The following is a 16,330-nucleotide window of genomic DNA, read 5'->3' as shown; positions in this document are numbered from 1 at the left end:
ACTATAAAAGGACCCTATGGGTTAAAGAATAATTATCACCTAGATTTAGAGAGAGTGATTTAGGTGTACGTGGGATAAGGGTTATGAGTTTGAGACTGTTCTTGTAATCTCCTGATTTTTCTCTTAGTGAATTTTTCTCTGTTGTTGTGCCCGTGGACGTAGGTCATCAAAAGGTCGAACCACGTAAATTCTTGTATTCTTGTGGTTGTGCTTGATTTCTTTCTTTCTTTATTCTATTGATTGGGTTAGGTCTTGGGCAATTCTTTAGAGACAATCCCGCAATTTCCCAACAAACTGGAATCAGAGCTTCAAGGTCTTGGGTTAATCTGAATCTCGCTATGGCAACTTCGTCCACCAAGTATGAGATTGAAAAGTTTAATAGAAGAAACAATTTCAGTCTGTGGCGTGTTAAGATGCACGCATTGCTAGTGCAACAAGGACTGTTGAAGGCACTGAAGGGAAAAGAACATCTTCCCTCGAATTTATCTGATAGTGAGAAAGATGACCTTATGGAAAAAGCACATAGTGTTATTCTCCTTGCTTTGTCTGATGAGGTGCTAAGAGAAGTCACGGATGAAGAATCTGCTGCTGCAGTGTGGTTTAAACTCAAAAGTATTTATATGACCAAGTCCCTGACGAATCGGCCTTATATGAAGCAACGATTGTATACTCTCAAAATGAGTGAAGGTACGTCCGTTAATACCCACATTGATGAATTTAATAGAGTTATTCTTGATTTAAGGAATATCGATGTTAAAATTGAGAATGAAGAACTTAGCCTTAATTCTTTTATGTTCTTTGCCTCCTTCGTATGAAAACTTCGTGGATACTATACTATACGGCCGAGACACTCTCACTCTCGAGGATGTAAGGGCATCTTTAAATTCCAAGGAATTAAAGAAGAAAGTTGGTGGTATTCGGAATGAAAATCAAGCAGAAGGTTTGGTTGTAAATAGAGGTAGAGGTAAAGAGAAGGGCTTAGACAGAAAAGGTAAATCTAGATCCAAATCTAGATCAAGAGGAAAGACTTATTGGAACTGTGGTAAAAAAGGTCACTTTCATCAAGACTGTACTAAATTCAAGGGCGATGAAAAGATCAATAAGTCTGAAAATACTGCAAACGTAGTTGAAGTTGATTTTGATACTTTTGAGGAAGCTGATAATGTTCCTGCAGTTACTAATGGTAACTTTAAGGATACATGGATCTTAGATTCTGCTTGTTGCTTCCACATATGTCCTAGGCGTGATTGGTTTACAACTTATCAATCTATTGATATGGGCACTGTACAATTAGGAGATGATTTCTCTCTCTCAGTTGGTGGAATTGGCACAATTGAATCAAGATGATTTGATGGTATAGTAAGGGCACTTGAGGTGAAACATGTACCTAACATGAAAAAGAATTTGATATCCTTGAGTTTGTTAGATAAGAAGGGTTGCAAATATAGTGGCCAAGATGGTGTCTTGAAGGTATCTAAAGGAGCATTAACTATCATGAAAGGTAAGTTATCCGGTGGCTTTTATCGTCTAGTGGGAAGTACGATTATTGGAACTACTTCTGTTGTCTCATCCCATGATCCTGATGATGATGTTACACGTTTATGGCATATGAGATTAGGTCATATGAGTGAGAAAAGAATGACAGAATTGAGTAAGCGTGGTTTACTATGTGGTCAAAAGACTGGGAAGATAGATTTCTGTGAACATTGCATCTATGGCAAATAACACTGAGTGAAATTTAGCATTGCTACACATCGAATAAAGAGTACAGTAGACTACATCCACTCAGATTTATGGAGTCCTTCTCCTGTGGCTTCAAAAGGTGGATCATTATACATGTTAACATTTATTGATGATTTTTCAAGAAAAGTATGGACGTATTTTCTGAAGGCTAAAAGTGAAGTGTTTACCACCTTTTTGCAATGGAAGGCATTGATCGAGAAGCAGACAGGGAAAAGGATCAAGCGCTTTCGAACAGATAACGGTTTGGAATTTTACAAATGTGAGTTTGATCTATTCTGCAAGAATGAGGAAATCATTAGACATCGCACTGTCATCAAAACACCACAACAAAACGGTATTGCAGAACGGATGAATAGAACACTTGTTGAAAGAGCAAGATGCATGCTTTCTAATGCTGGTTTATCTAAAGTATTCTGGACAGAAGCTATCAACATGGCTTGCTACTTGGTAAATCGGTCTCCATCAACTGCAATTGAATTAAAGACTCCCGAGGAAGTTTGGTCAGGTAAACCCGCTGATTACTCTATATTGAGAGTATTTGGTTGTCCTGCTTATGCTCATGTAAATGATGGTAAGCTTGAGCCGAGGGCAAAGAAGTGCATATTCCTAGGCTATGCATCTGGGGTAAAAGGTTATCGACTGTGGTGTACTGATCCGAAATCCCCCAAGTTTATGTTAAGTCAGGATGTTACCTTTGACGAGTCTGCATTACTTCATGGGATAAAGTCTAGAATTGTAATCTCATCAGACCAAGAAGTGGACAAGCAGGTGGAGCTTGAAATCAATGCTCTTGGGACAGTGTAAGATGATAGTGAAATACAAAATGAATCACAAGAGGAACAAGAATCAGTATCTCATATACAACAACGAAGCATTGCTACAAACAGATCTAGAAGGATTTCAAAAGCTCCTCAGAAGTTTGATGATTTTGTTACTTGTGTGGAGCGTGATTTTGATTCTTATGTTTTATCTGTGGCGGAAGAAGTAGAGACTAATGAGCCTTACTCTTATCATGAAGCAATTACTTTTATTCAATCTTCTTAGTGGCTAACTACTATGAATGAGGATATTAAGTCTTTACATCGAAATCAAACATGGGAGCTTCTGAAACCACCTAAAGGCCAAAAAGTTGTGGGATACAAATGGGTCTTCAAGAAAAAGGAAAGGATCCTAGGGGTTGAAAATGCTAGATTTAAAGCACGACTTGTGGCAAAAGGGTATGCACAAAGAGAGGGAATTGACTATAATGAAGTATTCTCTCCTGTCGTGAGGCATAGTTCAATCCGCGTGTTGCTTGCTATAGTGGCATATTTTAACTTTGAGTTGGAGCAACTTGATGTCAAAACAGCGTTTTTACATGGTGAGTTTGAAGAGCGGATCTACATGCAACAACCTGAGGGATTCGTTGTTCCAGGTATGGAAGATTGTGTATGCTTACTTAAAAAGTCATTATATGGCCTAAAACAATCTCCTAGGCAATGGTATAAAAGGTTTGATATGTTCATGGAGGCACAAGGGTACACTAAAAGTGTACATGATGGTTGTGTCTATTATAAAAGGCTTCCAGATGATTCGTTTATCTATTTGTTGTTGTATGTGGATGACATGCTTATTGCCGCCAAAAGTATGTCAGACATTGATGTTTTAAAGGAGCAGCTTAGTGGTGAGTTTGAGATGAAAGACTTAGGTGATGCAAAGAAAATATTGGGTATGGAAATTGTCAGAGATAGACGAGCATCGAGATTATGTTTGTCACAAAAGAAATACATTCAAAAGGTACTAGAACGTTTTGGAATGCAAGATGCTAAGTCTGTGACTACTCCATTGGGACTACACCTAAAACTTTCAACTGGTTTATCACCACAAACGGAGGATGAGAAGGAGTACATGACTCGTGTTCCTTATGCTAATGCAGTGGGTAGCATTATGTATGCTATGGTATGTACTGGGCCTGATATTTCACATGCTGTTAGTATGGTTAGTAGATTCATGGATAAACCAGGAAAATGACATTGGCAAGCTGTGAAGTGGATCTTTCGATATTTAAAAGGCACTATAGATATTGGCTTAGTATATGAAGGAGGTGCAAACACTAGTTGTAATGTGGTTGGCTTCTCCGATTCAGATTTTGCTGGTGACCTAGATAGTAGAAGATCTCAAACGGGGTATGTGTTCACTCTCTCAGGGTCTGCAATCAGTTGGAAAGCAGTTCTTCAATCAACCGTTGCTTTGTCTACAACTGAAGCCGAATATATGGCTGTGACCGAGGCAGTGAAGGAGGCTTTATGGCTTAAAGGCTTGGTTAGTGATCTGGGTTTTGAACAAACACAAACAGTTGTGTTTTGTGATAGTCAAAGTGTCATAAACTTGACTAAAAATCAAATGTTCCATGAGAAAACCAAACACATCCAAGTCAAATGTAACTTCGTTCGAGAGATTATTTCTAAAGGTGAGATTGTAGTAAAGAAAATAGCTACAGATGAAAATCCGGCAGATATGCTAACTAAGTCAGTTTCTGGGATAAAGTTCAAGCATTGCTTGGACTTGATCGGTGTTCGTAGTGCTTGAGGCCCATTGGGGCAGTGGCGGTGTCGACAGAGATTGGTTCGTAAGGTGGAGCTTGGTGAATTCAAGCCTAAGGTGGAGATTTGTTAGGATAGTCTTGAATTGTGATTTAATTAGGATTGTTTAATTCTAATTAAATTAGTATACCTTATAAAATAGTCTTTAAATCTAGTTAGACTAGAATAACAATTCCTAATTCTATTAGGATAAGATTCCTAATTATATTAGGATAAGGTTATTGTATTTGGCACTATAAAATGACTCTATGAGTTAAAGAATAGTGGATCACCTAGATTTAGAGAGAGTGATTTAGGTGTACGTGGGATAAGGGTTATGAGTTTGAGACTGTTCTTGTAATTTCTTGATTTTTCTCTTAGTGAATTTTTCTCTATTGCTGTGCCCGTGGACGTAGGTCATAAAAAGACCGAACCACGTAAATTCTTATGTTCTTGTGGGTGTGTTTGATTTCTTTCTTTCTTTATTCTATTGATTGGGTTAGATCTTGGGTAATTCTTTAGAGACAATTCTGCAATTTCCTAACATTTTTTTTCTGGGATTATTAGATGTCCAAGAATCGAATTATGTAGAGCTAATGGCAGTTAAAACTGTTTTTCATGTCTTCTCTTTATCTTCTTATAGTTTGGGAAATTTATTTTTTTGATTGTTTTAGTGAAATTGACAGGCTAAGGAAGACTAATTACATTCCTGCATATGTTAATCTAGAACCTAATTTTTTTCTAGGATTCTTTAGTCAAGTTCGGTATTGACAGACTAGAGATATTTTATGTTTGATGATAGTTTTGAACGAGAGCAGTGGCGTGGAATGAGAACATTAATGTTTTCTGCTTCATCTTTGTATTTTAGTTTGTTTGTTGATGTTGGCTCTCTAGTTTTACGTTTAGACGGTTTTTATCGGTTTTTTTTTTTTTTGTATTTTATTGAGTTTGCTTGATAGTTTTTTTAACTTATCGATCACTTCATAAATATTTAAGTTTAGCAAAAAAATTAAATGAATATAATATATATATATATATATATATATATGATACTGTACCCTATATTTTTTATGATGAATAATACCCTACTAAGGATATAATTATAAAAGATTTATATGAGGAAATTCTTTGACTATTTATGCTACCAAATGGCACCTAGCTTGTACTAATGACGTCTTGAAACAACAAATAATATACACTTCCAAAACCATAATCTTGTAAAAGTTAATAGGATCAACAACAGCAAAGTAGTAACCTGCCCCCTTAATTTTCAAACCCTTGAGAAACATATTTTGAATGGATTTGCAAACTAAATTATATGAAAACAAGAATATACTACTATAGTTTGATCACCTAGCAACTAAAACTTTGACTTATCAGTTGTTACCTTTTTACCTCTAGGATGAGAGTCAAGGTAGTGACAGATGGTGATGACCGTCACCTCTCAATTTTTAATTGTTATTCTTATTATTATATGTATAAAATTTTATATATAATATTATTATAATTATTTTGTAATTACTCTTTATGTAAAATCGTAAATTCACCATTGCTCCTCATATGTGCAAAAAATAATTGGATCACCAATAAGCAACCAGAATGGTATCTGCTCTGCTGTTTTGTTCACATTTGCTTGTTGGCTTAGGGATGACGAGCTAAACAATTACTTTGATAGCATTTGGGCCTTCCCCATACATGGACTGGATAACAAAATATTGTCCAAAAATTACCATAAAAAAGGCCCATGAGTCAAGTAATTGTCTAAGGACTCCCTCAACTTGTCAAGCTGTCTAAGAAACAACGTCCCAGGCTCGTCTTGGGTTCTCCGCACTTAGAAGGTGAGTTAGGCAACCTTCCTCGATAGGAGACTTGCACGTTTGATAGCCAATAAATAGAATTTCATGATCCACAACTAATAAATAAATGAGATTTTAGTTTATAAGTGATTTTAGGGCATTCATTTAGAAATAGAAATAGATTAATTTTAAAGAAAAATAATCTCATCACTAGGATTCTTATCTCAATTATAACTAAAAAAAAAATTGAATTAAAAAGTTTTTTAATCGGTGAAGGTGCAATTATTTATCAATAAAAATTAAGTACCAAAGACGAAGCAAAGCTACCCAATGGTTTTCAAATTGAGAGCGATCTGTCACTCAATCATTGTCTAATTGATTTGCAATATCTTCTTCATTTGTGAAAGTCCAACCAAATAAGATTTTATTATTTAAAATGAAATTTATGGGTCATAAAAATAAGAATGATAATTCAAAATACATTGAATATATATATATATATATATATCCACACACATTACATTTAAAAAACTTATCATCATGTCATGCATTTACATATATTACTTGTAGGGAACACAACAATTGATGGTAATGGTAAGTAATTTTCAAAAAATTCATTATGGTTTACCTTATTATCTAATAATTTATAAATAATATAAAGTATGATTGTTGAAAATTTAATTATTAATGAAGACGATTATATTTGTTCATTATATTTTTAAATTATCATTTTAATAATTTTTTATTATAAATACTAATAAAATTTATTTTGTTTATAAATATATAAAAATTCTATATGTATAGAATGATATTCATTAAAATTATTTTTAAATATAAATATTAATAAAATTTATTCACTTTGTAAATAAGAATTTTAATTACATTATATGACTTTCATAAAAAAAAAATTTTATTCTATCGGCATGGGCCAATAGGATGGTGGAAGAAAATGCTTTCCAATTTTTTAGTTAAATCCGTCATCATAAAAGGACTATAAAGGAATTTTTTGGACCCTTTCCATATCTAATCATAAACTTAGAAACATAAAAAAAAAATCAAAGCTAAAATACAAAAAGCTCTTGCAAGTTTAGGCAAAATAGATTTTATCTTATTTGTTTGAAAAATCCTTTTTATATCCTTGAAATAGTAATTATATTTTTATTTAACATTATTTTTTTCACATATAGCATCATTTTTTATATAAATGTATTTTTATCTAATTTTAGAAATGATATAATATTTTTTCCAAACAAGAGAAATGTCCAATTTTCTTCTAATAAAAAAAAGAAAAAACACATTCCAGCTGTATGATTCTGTACTTGGCTTTATTCACGTCCTTTGGCTAAGTGGAGTTGCCAAGGAAGTCTGGTAACGGGTGTCTCACTGTTTCTGGTTCTAGTGGCCTCTGCTGTTCTGTTTTAGTTACTCTGGAAACGTGCTGCTGAAATTTCCTTCATGGGGTTTAACGTTTGACAGGCCATTCCCATTTACCCACACGTTTTTTCATTTGCTTTTCTCTTCCACTCTTTCCTTGGTGTTCTTCATATTCTTCAGAGTTCTTCAATTTGGTCCTCGGAAAGAAAAATAAAATATTCTGTGCTTTTCCATGGCTTCATGTGAGTATCTCACTTTCTTTTTCTAACCTTCTATGTATTTTTTGAGGTTAAGTAGGTTAAGATTTTGTATGGGTTTTTGGTTATTTTGAAGTTTGGGTGTGTAAAGATGCTAGATTTTACTTTGTTTCGTGGCTTGGTTCTTGAATTAGTTGCATAGAGGGGGAAGGGTTATTTGGTATGTTTGTTTTTTGTTTTGTTGAGAGACTGGGATCCCTTGGAATAGGGTTTTGTTCCTTAAATGCATAAGCATTGTGGTAAAGCTGTAGATTGTTAGTGTGTTGTCAGTTGTGCTTTCCCTGTTGGTTCCTCATATTGTCAAAATCCAATATTGATTGCAATCTGAATTGGATTTTGTGATTTTAGCATGCATATTAGTTTCAACCTTCTTTATTTGGCTCTGATTACAAAATCTTCACTTTGGCTCTGGTTTAGTATGATTATTGGAATTCTGGCTGTTACTTATTCTAGACTCTCTTTAAAAGGAAAAAACCCCAAAACTTACTAAACAAAAAACTTGCTTAGGTAAACATAGGTGGCGCATTCTGTACGATTATTCTTATAAAATAGTGTTAATGCATAATTTGGATGGAACAGTGTTCTCATCCTTGTTGGTGTAGCTAGCCTTAGAACTTTTTTAAAAGTTATGATTTCACTTGTGGTTTTGTCTGCTGTATAATTTATGGTGTTGCTGTTTCATTCTTGATATCAGTGCGATAACATTTAATGTAATCTTTTCTTGCCAATTTCATTAAATTTATAACCCATGTCTAAGTTTTATTGAAAAGACTGACATATGTGTATCCACTTGTCTTTTCTTTTTCTTTTTTCTCTTTTTATAGACTCTAAATGTTAAGTAATTGTTGTAGAGAAGGTCAATCTAATTGTTGTCTTCTGATGCAGTATGTAGATACATTAGATGGTACAATTTATCATAGCAATAGCATTAGACATTTATAGAAGCTGAGTTCATCTACCATGTTCTGTTGTCTCAACTTTTGGGACAAATGTAAAGCTTCTAATTTCTATAGTCTTTCTTCTCTCTTCAGAGGGTTTTGGCTCACGTGCATCTTGTGATGCATGCACTGTTGTAAGACTCGAATTAGCATCTTCTATCGGTTGCAGGCAACAAAAATAGATGCATACTCTTATGCAGTGTGGAGAAACCTGTCTATTTTTACTTTTGTACTTTGATTCTGACATGCACACCCCAGGCAGGGTGAACCCAACATGTTCAATAGCTACTGTTTCGCCACCACATGTTGACAGATAAAACTATGAAATTGGTTGCAGTATTGTAATTTATCTTTACTTACATTACAAAATGCAAACCTTACAGTGCCATTAGATGTGTTGTGTGTAAAAACTGGTGCCTTTCATTCTTTGCATTGAGTTGTAACCCATAGATCAGACCTTAGAAATGCGTCATACATGATAGATGCTTCATACTTTATTCATCATTGGCATATCTTTCTTTAACATTTTGGAAAATGAAAAGTTAGTATATTGATTGTTGTAGTAGAGAATTTGAAAAATTATTATAATGCTTTTTTATCCTTGTACTTCTCTTTTTCATTTTCAAGTTGTTGAATATTGATTTTTATGTGTGCATTCATATTCTTAAATTCCAGAACTTTGTTTTGGACTCATTGTTAATCTGACATGACTGCTCTGATTTCTTTCCCATAGACTCAATAAAGTTTTTGACACAGCCCTTTTTTTAAAAAAAAAACACTTAATAAAGTTTTTAAGCAATTAATCATTTTATCATCAATTTAGGAATGTGTGTGTGTGTTTCAGATAATGTGCTTTAGTCATGGGTAACTTTCTCTTACTACAGGTGGCATAGGAGCTCCAAATATTAAAGTTCCAAAGTTGAGCTTTGGAAAAGCAAGAGTTGATAATTCAAAACTGAATAATGTAAGAATATGGACAAGGAAAAGAACAATGCAATATGCTGGCCTGGTTAGACGCTCAGAAAAGACATTCAACATTGGTTGTGGTCCAACTTTGCAAACCCTGGGTAAGTGCTTTTTGCTGATACAACTCACTTTAAATTTTCTTATTTCCAGTCAATTATCCAGTCAAGATCAATTATTGCATATCAATGTCAAGGGATAAATACAATGATATGTGCTCGATCTTCTTTACGCATTGTGCAGTAAGATATTGTGGTATAGCAAGTTCAGACAACGAACTATTGTGTCCATGATAAATGTTCTTCTGATTCTTAAAGAAATACATTTCACATTATAGCAGTCTCATGAAGACATATTCTATATTCTTCTGCTCATTTCAGATTTAGTAGACTTTTACCCTTAGATTACTTTATAGACTAATCTTTCCTTAATGTCTTTGATATTTCTTTGGTACATGACTCGTATATTTATCTATTTATGCACAGTAGTGTGTGCATGTCTCTAACAAATGGATACACACACTCACACAGTGCAGTAGTACATAAATATAAAAGTAGTTTTTTGTTTATTTACTTTTGAGCTGAATACTGCGATTGAATGACAGTCTCTATGGCTCAAGTTGATAATATTCACTTCATCTCTTTTTTCTGGTTCTATTTTCCACTCAAATTTGTTGAAATAGGGATCAGTCTCTAGTGTCTCTGCAATTTAGAGTCAGTCAACTGTCACTGTGCTGTGAGGATTTGGGAGAAAAATAGAAGTAGGAAATGAAATACCCTGGGGTAAGGAGGGAAAGAAAAGAACCCTTGTAACTGTTGAAGCATGTTTGTCTTAGTAATAATTTCATATAATGGTGCAATCTATTTGCCTCTCAACTGCATAATCCAATTTCTTTAAGGTTGATGCACATGCTACTCATTGGGAGAAAATATCTTTTTCCAGATTGTTTCTGGTCTTTTTTCACTTTATTTGCTGGCTTATCTCAGGGTAACCAATGGTCATACTTGGAAAGGAAATACCCCATCGATTAAAGTCTTGTAAATTTGAATATTTGAAGTCTCACCATCATCTTTGTTTTTGCTTTTGATTTTAATAAACTAAATTGGGTTTTTGAGAATGTGATTATATGCAATTTCTTGCTTTGTTTTCAATTTATATATAATGTGTGAAAGTTGAAGATTAGGAGCAGAGTCTTATTTGTTTCTGTCAATCCATAGCTTATATCTAAATCTTTTTGGTTTCTGACTTGCAGCTACTACAAATTTAGCAGATGATTTTGAAGAGACTAAAATGTCTGGTTTGACTAGCCAGCTTATTCCAAATTCATCTGGGGTGAGTTCATATAATTGTTCATTTAAATCATTAATGCAAGCACATATGTTACACAAAATTTATCATTGCTATTTCTTTTTGCCTATAAAATAAGAATACTTTGACCCATAGATCTTTGAAGTTTACTGGTTAGTTGATGAACTAATTCCTGCATAGCTGTTTTAACTATGTTTTAAGCAGCTGTGAACAAACTTTAGATAGAAATTAGAGAAAATGGAGCAATTGATTTGTTTTTTTTTTATGTACTCATAATTTGAATTTTTATAAATAATTCAATATTGCCTGCATATGGACTTCTTTTAATAAATATATGAACAAACATACTTTTAGCTTATTTCTTAGAAGTTGGTTGTTTGCAATTTCTAACTGCAGGTGGAATCTCTGGTAAGAGATATATGCGATACGACTTCAGTTGCAGAGTTTGAACTAAAAGTAAGTGGCTTTGAATTCTTGTCTTGTAAAGTTTTCGATAACTTGAATAGTTTTTCTATTTGCATTATTTAGTTCTGTATATGAAGGGATTGCAGATGTGATCTTTTCTGTATTATCAAAATTTTAAGCCTTCTGCTTTTTCTCCATTTGTTAGCTTGGTGGATTTCGGCTATATATAATGAGGGACTTAGCAGGAAAAAGTGAACCTCCACCTGCCATACCAAGTCCCCCTCCTGTCAGTGTTAGCACCAGTAAAACTGTTGAAGCACCTGACTCAAATGGGTCTGTTTCTACACCTACTTTAGCTATCACCAAACCACTTTCTTCTTCTGGGAGAATCCAATTGTTACTTGATAAAGCTGCAGATGAAGGTTTGGTGATACTTCAGTCTCCAAAGGTGAGGACCTGAAATTTAAAGGCTTCTCTTGTTTGAACTCGTAACACTAAGATGATAAATTGTTCAGGTAGGTTTTTTCAGGAGATCTCGAACCATAAAGGGGAAGCGTGCTCCACCATCGTGTAAAGAGGTACTAATTCAATAGATTTGGGTTGGTGTATTTGTTTATTTTAAGGGCCAAAATAATAGATTGCTTTGATCACCACTACTAAGAGACACTGTTTTTCAATTGGGCAATATCATTGAAGAGGTTTTACTGTTTCTTTGTTTTTTTCAAAGTCTGATCTTCACCAGACAAACACATATGTGAAACCATTGATTATGAAGCCTATTGTATCCCATTGGTTCCCTTGTACTCTCAAATGCTGTTTTGCTTTCCATATGTTTGAGGTTCTGTTAAGATATTCTGATTTGGTTTCCATAACAAACGGATCAACCCCTGCTGGTAACATTTTTGTTTATGCAACAGAAACAAACAGTGAAGGAGGGCCAAGTGCTTTGCTACATTGAACAACTAGGTGGTGAAATTCCAATTGAGGTATGATCTTGATTTTATGGGGAATTATTATGTGTCATTGTATGTTGACCGGTGGAAAAGAGGGTTGATTTCACCCTGCTAGTGTCTTGCTACTTACTATTCACTTATGTTTATATGATCAAACAATCTAGATTTTATTTTCTCATTCTAATAAATTCCTTTACCAGTCTGACGTATCTGGGGAGGTCATCAAAATTCTAAGAGACGATGGTGGTATGTCTTGTCCGCTTTCAGTAATTTTCAGTTTGCAATGTTTTGCAGTATCACCTGGTCATTTATTTATTCTTATTTATTTTGCTTAACGTGACAGATCCAGTAGGATATGGTGACGCACTTATTGCACTTCTCCCTTCTTTCCCCGGGATAAAGAAGCTCCAGTAGATTTTATGGTTGTGCTTATAGTTTGTGACAGATGTATGCTTTGTGTTATTAACCATTATTACTGGAACGAATACACATGCCTCCGGCATTGCAGTACTTGAGGCTTCTATGCAAATTTAGTGTTGATAAAAATTCATAGTCTTGGAACTGCTTTGAAGTAATTGGAAATTGCAACTCGAGAACTTCTATGACAATCTGCTTTTGGATTTTCACTGTTTTATTTTTTTTTTAAAATTTTGAGGGCAGATAGACTACTCCAACCTCTAGGTTGAGGTGCAGATGTGCAGTGTTTCCACTTAGCTTACATTTTGGATAGCACTAACAAGGGGCTGCAGGTGTTTGAATCCAAACTCTCTTATTTTCGAGACGAACGAATTAATCGATTGAAATGTTTGAGGTGAACAAAGCAATCGATTGAAGCTACCTAGCCTCCACGAATTTCCACTTTTAAATTCATGACAGTGCAGTGGTTGGATTTAAAGGTAGGACTTGTATTGTTTGTACGTATGATATGTTATAGGTAATATGAAATTGCTTGCTTTACACTGAAAGCCATTGCTGGGAAACAAAAATGTGTTATGTGCTTAAACGGACATGGTGTTGCCCGTTGGCGCGACATTTGTGTTAAAAGACCTATATTGCTAGCATTTATTACACATATCTATTTATTTTTTATTTATTTTTGAATAATAACTCTATATAAAAATATAAATTTAATTTTTTATAAATAAAAGATAATTTACTATAATATAATTATTTAAAAATATTAGACCTAAACTAACATTTTTTAATGAAATTCATTTAATATAATTAAAATTCTTATTTACAAAATTAGATAAGTTTGATTCATATTTTTAATAAAAAATATTTTAATGAAAGTCATTTGATTTAAGTAGAATATATATATTTTTAAGAATTAGATAAATTTTAATAATATTAATGACAAAAATATTTAAAATGAAAATTTTAAAAATATAATGAATAAATATGATTACTTTTGTTAATAAATTTTTTTTTTCAAAATCTTGTAATTACATATATATTATAAATTGTAGATAGATTTTTATTTTTATTTTTTGGACTTGGGGGAAGGAGATGTAGACAGATTATAGATTATCCTGTTAAGAAATAGAACAAAATCGTTTCATAAACGGAGAGGAAGGGGAAAAAAAGAAAAAGAGAGAAACTTAGCCAATAAAAGTTTATGGGTTGTTTTATGGACTTATTTCTTACAAAAATAGAATAGAATGGTTTCATAAATTTACTAATTATTAAATTATCAAAATTTCATTAATTGAATAATTATTAAATTATTAAAATGTCAATAATTAAGTAATTAAATTCCTGAAGGCTTAAAAGTTAAAATTCAAAAAAAATATTTATGATAAAAATATTTTTGATGAGAGTCATTTGATGTAATTAAAATTTTTATTAATTTAAAAATTAGATAAATTTTAATAACATTGATGATAAAAATATTTATAATAAAAAGTTTTAAAAAATGAATAAATATGACTATTCTAACAGAAAATGACAAGTATCTTATCACTTGGGTAAGAAATTTTAATCCTTTCATATATGTCATGAATTGAATAATTAAATTTCTTCAGGCTTAAAAGTTAAAATTAAAAAAAAAAGAAAAGAAAAAGGAAAATTAAGGGGCAACGGCTAGTTCCATAAGGCGGTTAGCTGTTGGCGCGTATATAAACGAGAGGGAGTCTTCTTCCTTTCTTCTAACTCTAATTTTCAGCTCACTCTCTCAATTTCTATTCCTCAGTTTCGCTCCTCAATTGCCTTCTTCTCTTTCGGTAAGTTGTCTTCGTCACTTGCTGTTTCTACTTTGCAATTTCTTCATTGTTGGTCTGATTCTTAGGGTTTCTTGATTTTGAATTTAGGGATTTATTTGTTTTGATTGTTGGTTTCTTGTCTGTTTCAGCTCTCATTTTCTTTCCTACCACTTAAGGGTTTTGTTTAAGCTTCCTTTCTTGTTTGATACTGAGTTTTCTGATACGTTCCAAACAGGGTTTATTCACTACGCGAGAGTACATATCATCGTCATTGGTCACTGTGGGACATATATTTTTTGTTCAATGGAGAAAAATTCACTGGCTCCTGGATTTCGGTTTCATCCCACCGACGTTGAGCTTCTTCAATACTATCTGAGGAGGAAGGTTTTGGGGAAGAAGTTTTCTTTTGAAGCTATTGCCGAGGTTGACATATACAAGTATGCTCCTTGGGATCTGCCGCACAAGTCTCTTTTAAGGATTGGGGATCTCAAGTGGTACTTTTTCTGTCCAATGAAGAAGAAATATGGAAAAGGGAGTAGGTTCAATCGTGCCACTGCCTATGGGTATTGGAAGACCACTGGGAAAGACAGACCTGTTCGTTACAATGACAAAGTTGTGGGGAGTATTAGAACTTTGGTCTTCCACAGAGGGAAAGCCCCACGAGGAGACCGAACAGATTGGGTTCTGCACGAATACAGACTGGAAGATGAACATCTACTTGACGAGGGAGTTGTACAGGATGATTACGTTCTTTGTGTTATCTTCTGTAAGGATGGTCCAGGCCATAGAAACGGTGCCCAATATGGAGCACCATTTAGAGAGGAGGACTGGACCGATGATGAGGAAGTTATTAAGGAGGTCTTTAATTCCACGGACTTGCCTACACCAACCTTCACTACTGCTAGCCCCTGTTTTCCTCAGAGCCAATGCCTTGGATCACCAGCTGAATCAAGTCATTTTGCAGCTTCTCCTTCAGTGGTTCTTGATGCAGACAAGTCTCTCACATCCATGGAGGCTTCTCAAGTTTTAGTTGATGATAGTATTTCGGCAATGCTGTCTGCTGGCCAAAGTGAAGATTATTCTCCAGTGGCTATTGCCAATGATGATCTTGAGTTCTTGGAGTCTCCTGACATTGCTGTTGATGATGAAATTATGTCATTGTTGGCCACATTTAGGGAAGATGATACTTTAAACAGTTTGATGTTGTGAATGTTATTACTTAGGAAATTTTGAAAGTAGATAGGAGTTACGAGAATAGGAGATATATTCATGCATTTTTGATTGATATGTAAAGCGTACTGCAGCTGTCTTATAATTCTTTCTAATAAAAACTTTAGCATTCAATAAATATATGGAGAAGATGTTGTAATGTTGTTTGTTTTAGTAAGAAAAAAGCAGAGGTTGTTACTTACTTTAGTTGATGAGATTTCTGTGTTGATTATATGTATTCTGTGTCTGAATTTGTTTCTATTAAGTTTGCTTCAGTTAGCCATTCAACATGTTTATTCTTACTCTCTGTGGCAAGCTAATTGTCTTGACTGATACATGGGAAATTATCAATGCCACCATCCACTGCAACTACCACAAACTCATTGACTAACAGTGAACCGCTAACAAACAAAATATCCACAAATTTGACAATTCTGACTGAAAAATCTCAATTAATTAACAGAATTGAAAAAGAAAATGATGATGCTGTTGAAATTTGAGGATGTGGTGAGATGGTTTGGGGTTTCGATGTTTGAGAAGGAGAGAGAGTGTGAGAAATCTGAGATGGTGTTTGGGTCTGTTAAGTTTGAGTAGGACAAACTAGAAAGAGAGAAGAGAAAGG

At 33.8% G+C, this 16,330-nt stretch overlaps 2 protein-coding genes across 2 annotated transcripts; both read left to right on the top strand.

The window, feature by feature from the left end:
* On the top strand, positions 7,422 to 12,924 carry LOC18595755 (biotin carboxyl carrier protein of acetyl-CoA carboxylase). The gene is made up of 9 exons (XM_007023841.2): positions 7,422 to 7,716; positions 9,554 to 9,736; positions 10,885 to 10,964; positions 11,337 to 11,396; positions 11,551 to 11,793; positions 11,861 to 11,923; positions 12,263 to 12,331; positions 12,499 to 12,544; positions 12,642 to 12,924. Exons 1-9 carry the CDS (start codon positions 7,707 to 7,709, stop codon positions 12,710 to 12,712), a joined length of 825 nt encoding a protein of 274 aa, XP_007023903.2. The 5' UTR covers positions 7,422 to 7,706; the 3' UTR covers positions 12,713 to 12,924.
* LOC18595754 (NAC domain-containing protein 82) lies at positions 14,803 to 15,708 on the top strand. Its single transcript, XM_018122796.1, has one exon. The coding sequence runs from the start codon at positions 14,803 to 14,805 to the stop codon at positions 15,706 to 15,708; it is 906 nt and encodes a 301-aa protein (XP_017978285.1).

Source organism: Theobroma cacao, chromosome 6 (genome assembly GCF_000208745.1).
Source record: "Theobroma cacao cultivar B97-61/B2 chromosome 6, Criollo_cocoa_genome_V2, whole genome shotgun sequence".
Classification (NCBI taxonomy): Eukaryota; Viridiplantae; Streptophyta; class Magnoliopsida; order Malvales; family Malvaceae; genus Theobroma; species Theobroma cacao.
The sequence above is the reverse complement of the archived record's forward strand: the minus strand, read 5'-3'. Positions and strand labels throughout refer to the sequence as shown.

What these genes read in the sequence shown, in the direction of transcription:
- LOC18595755 (XM_007023841.2), top strand. An exon ending in TGATACTTCAGTCTCCAAAG is followed by an intron (nt 11,794 to 11,860) that starts GTGAGGACCTGA and finishes TAAATTGTTCAG; the next exon opens with GTAGGTTTTTTCAGGAGATC. An exon ending in GTGGTGAAATTCCAATTGAG is followed by an intron (nt 12,332 to 12,498) that starts GTATGATCTTGA and finishes TTCCTTTACCAG; the next exon opens with TCTGACGTATCTGGGGAGGT.
- LOC18595754 (XM_018122796.1), top strand. Translation starts at nt 14,803, where the DNA reads ATGGAGAAAAATTCACTGGCTCCTGGATTTCGGTTTCATCCCACCGAC.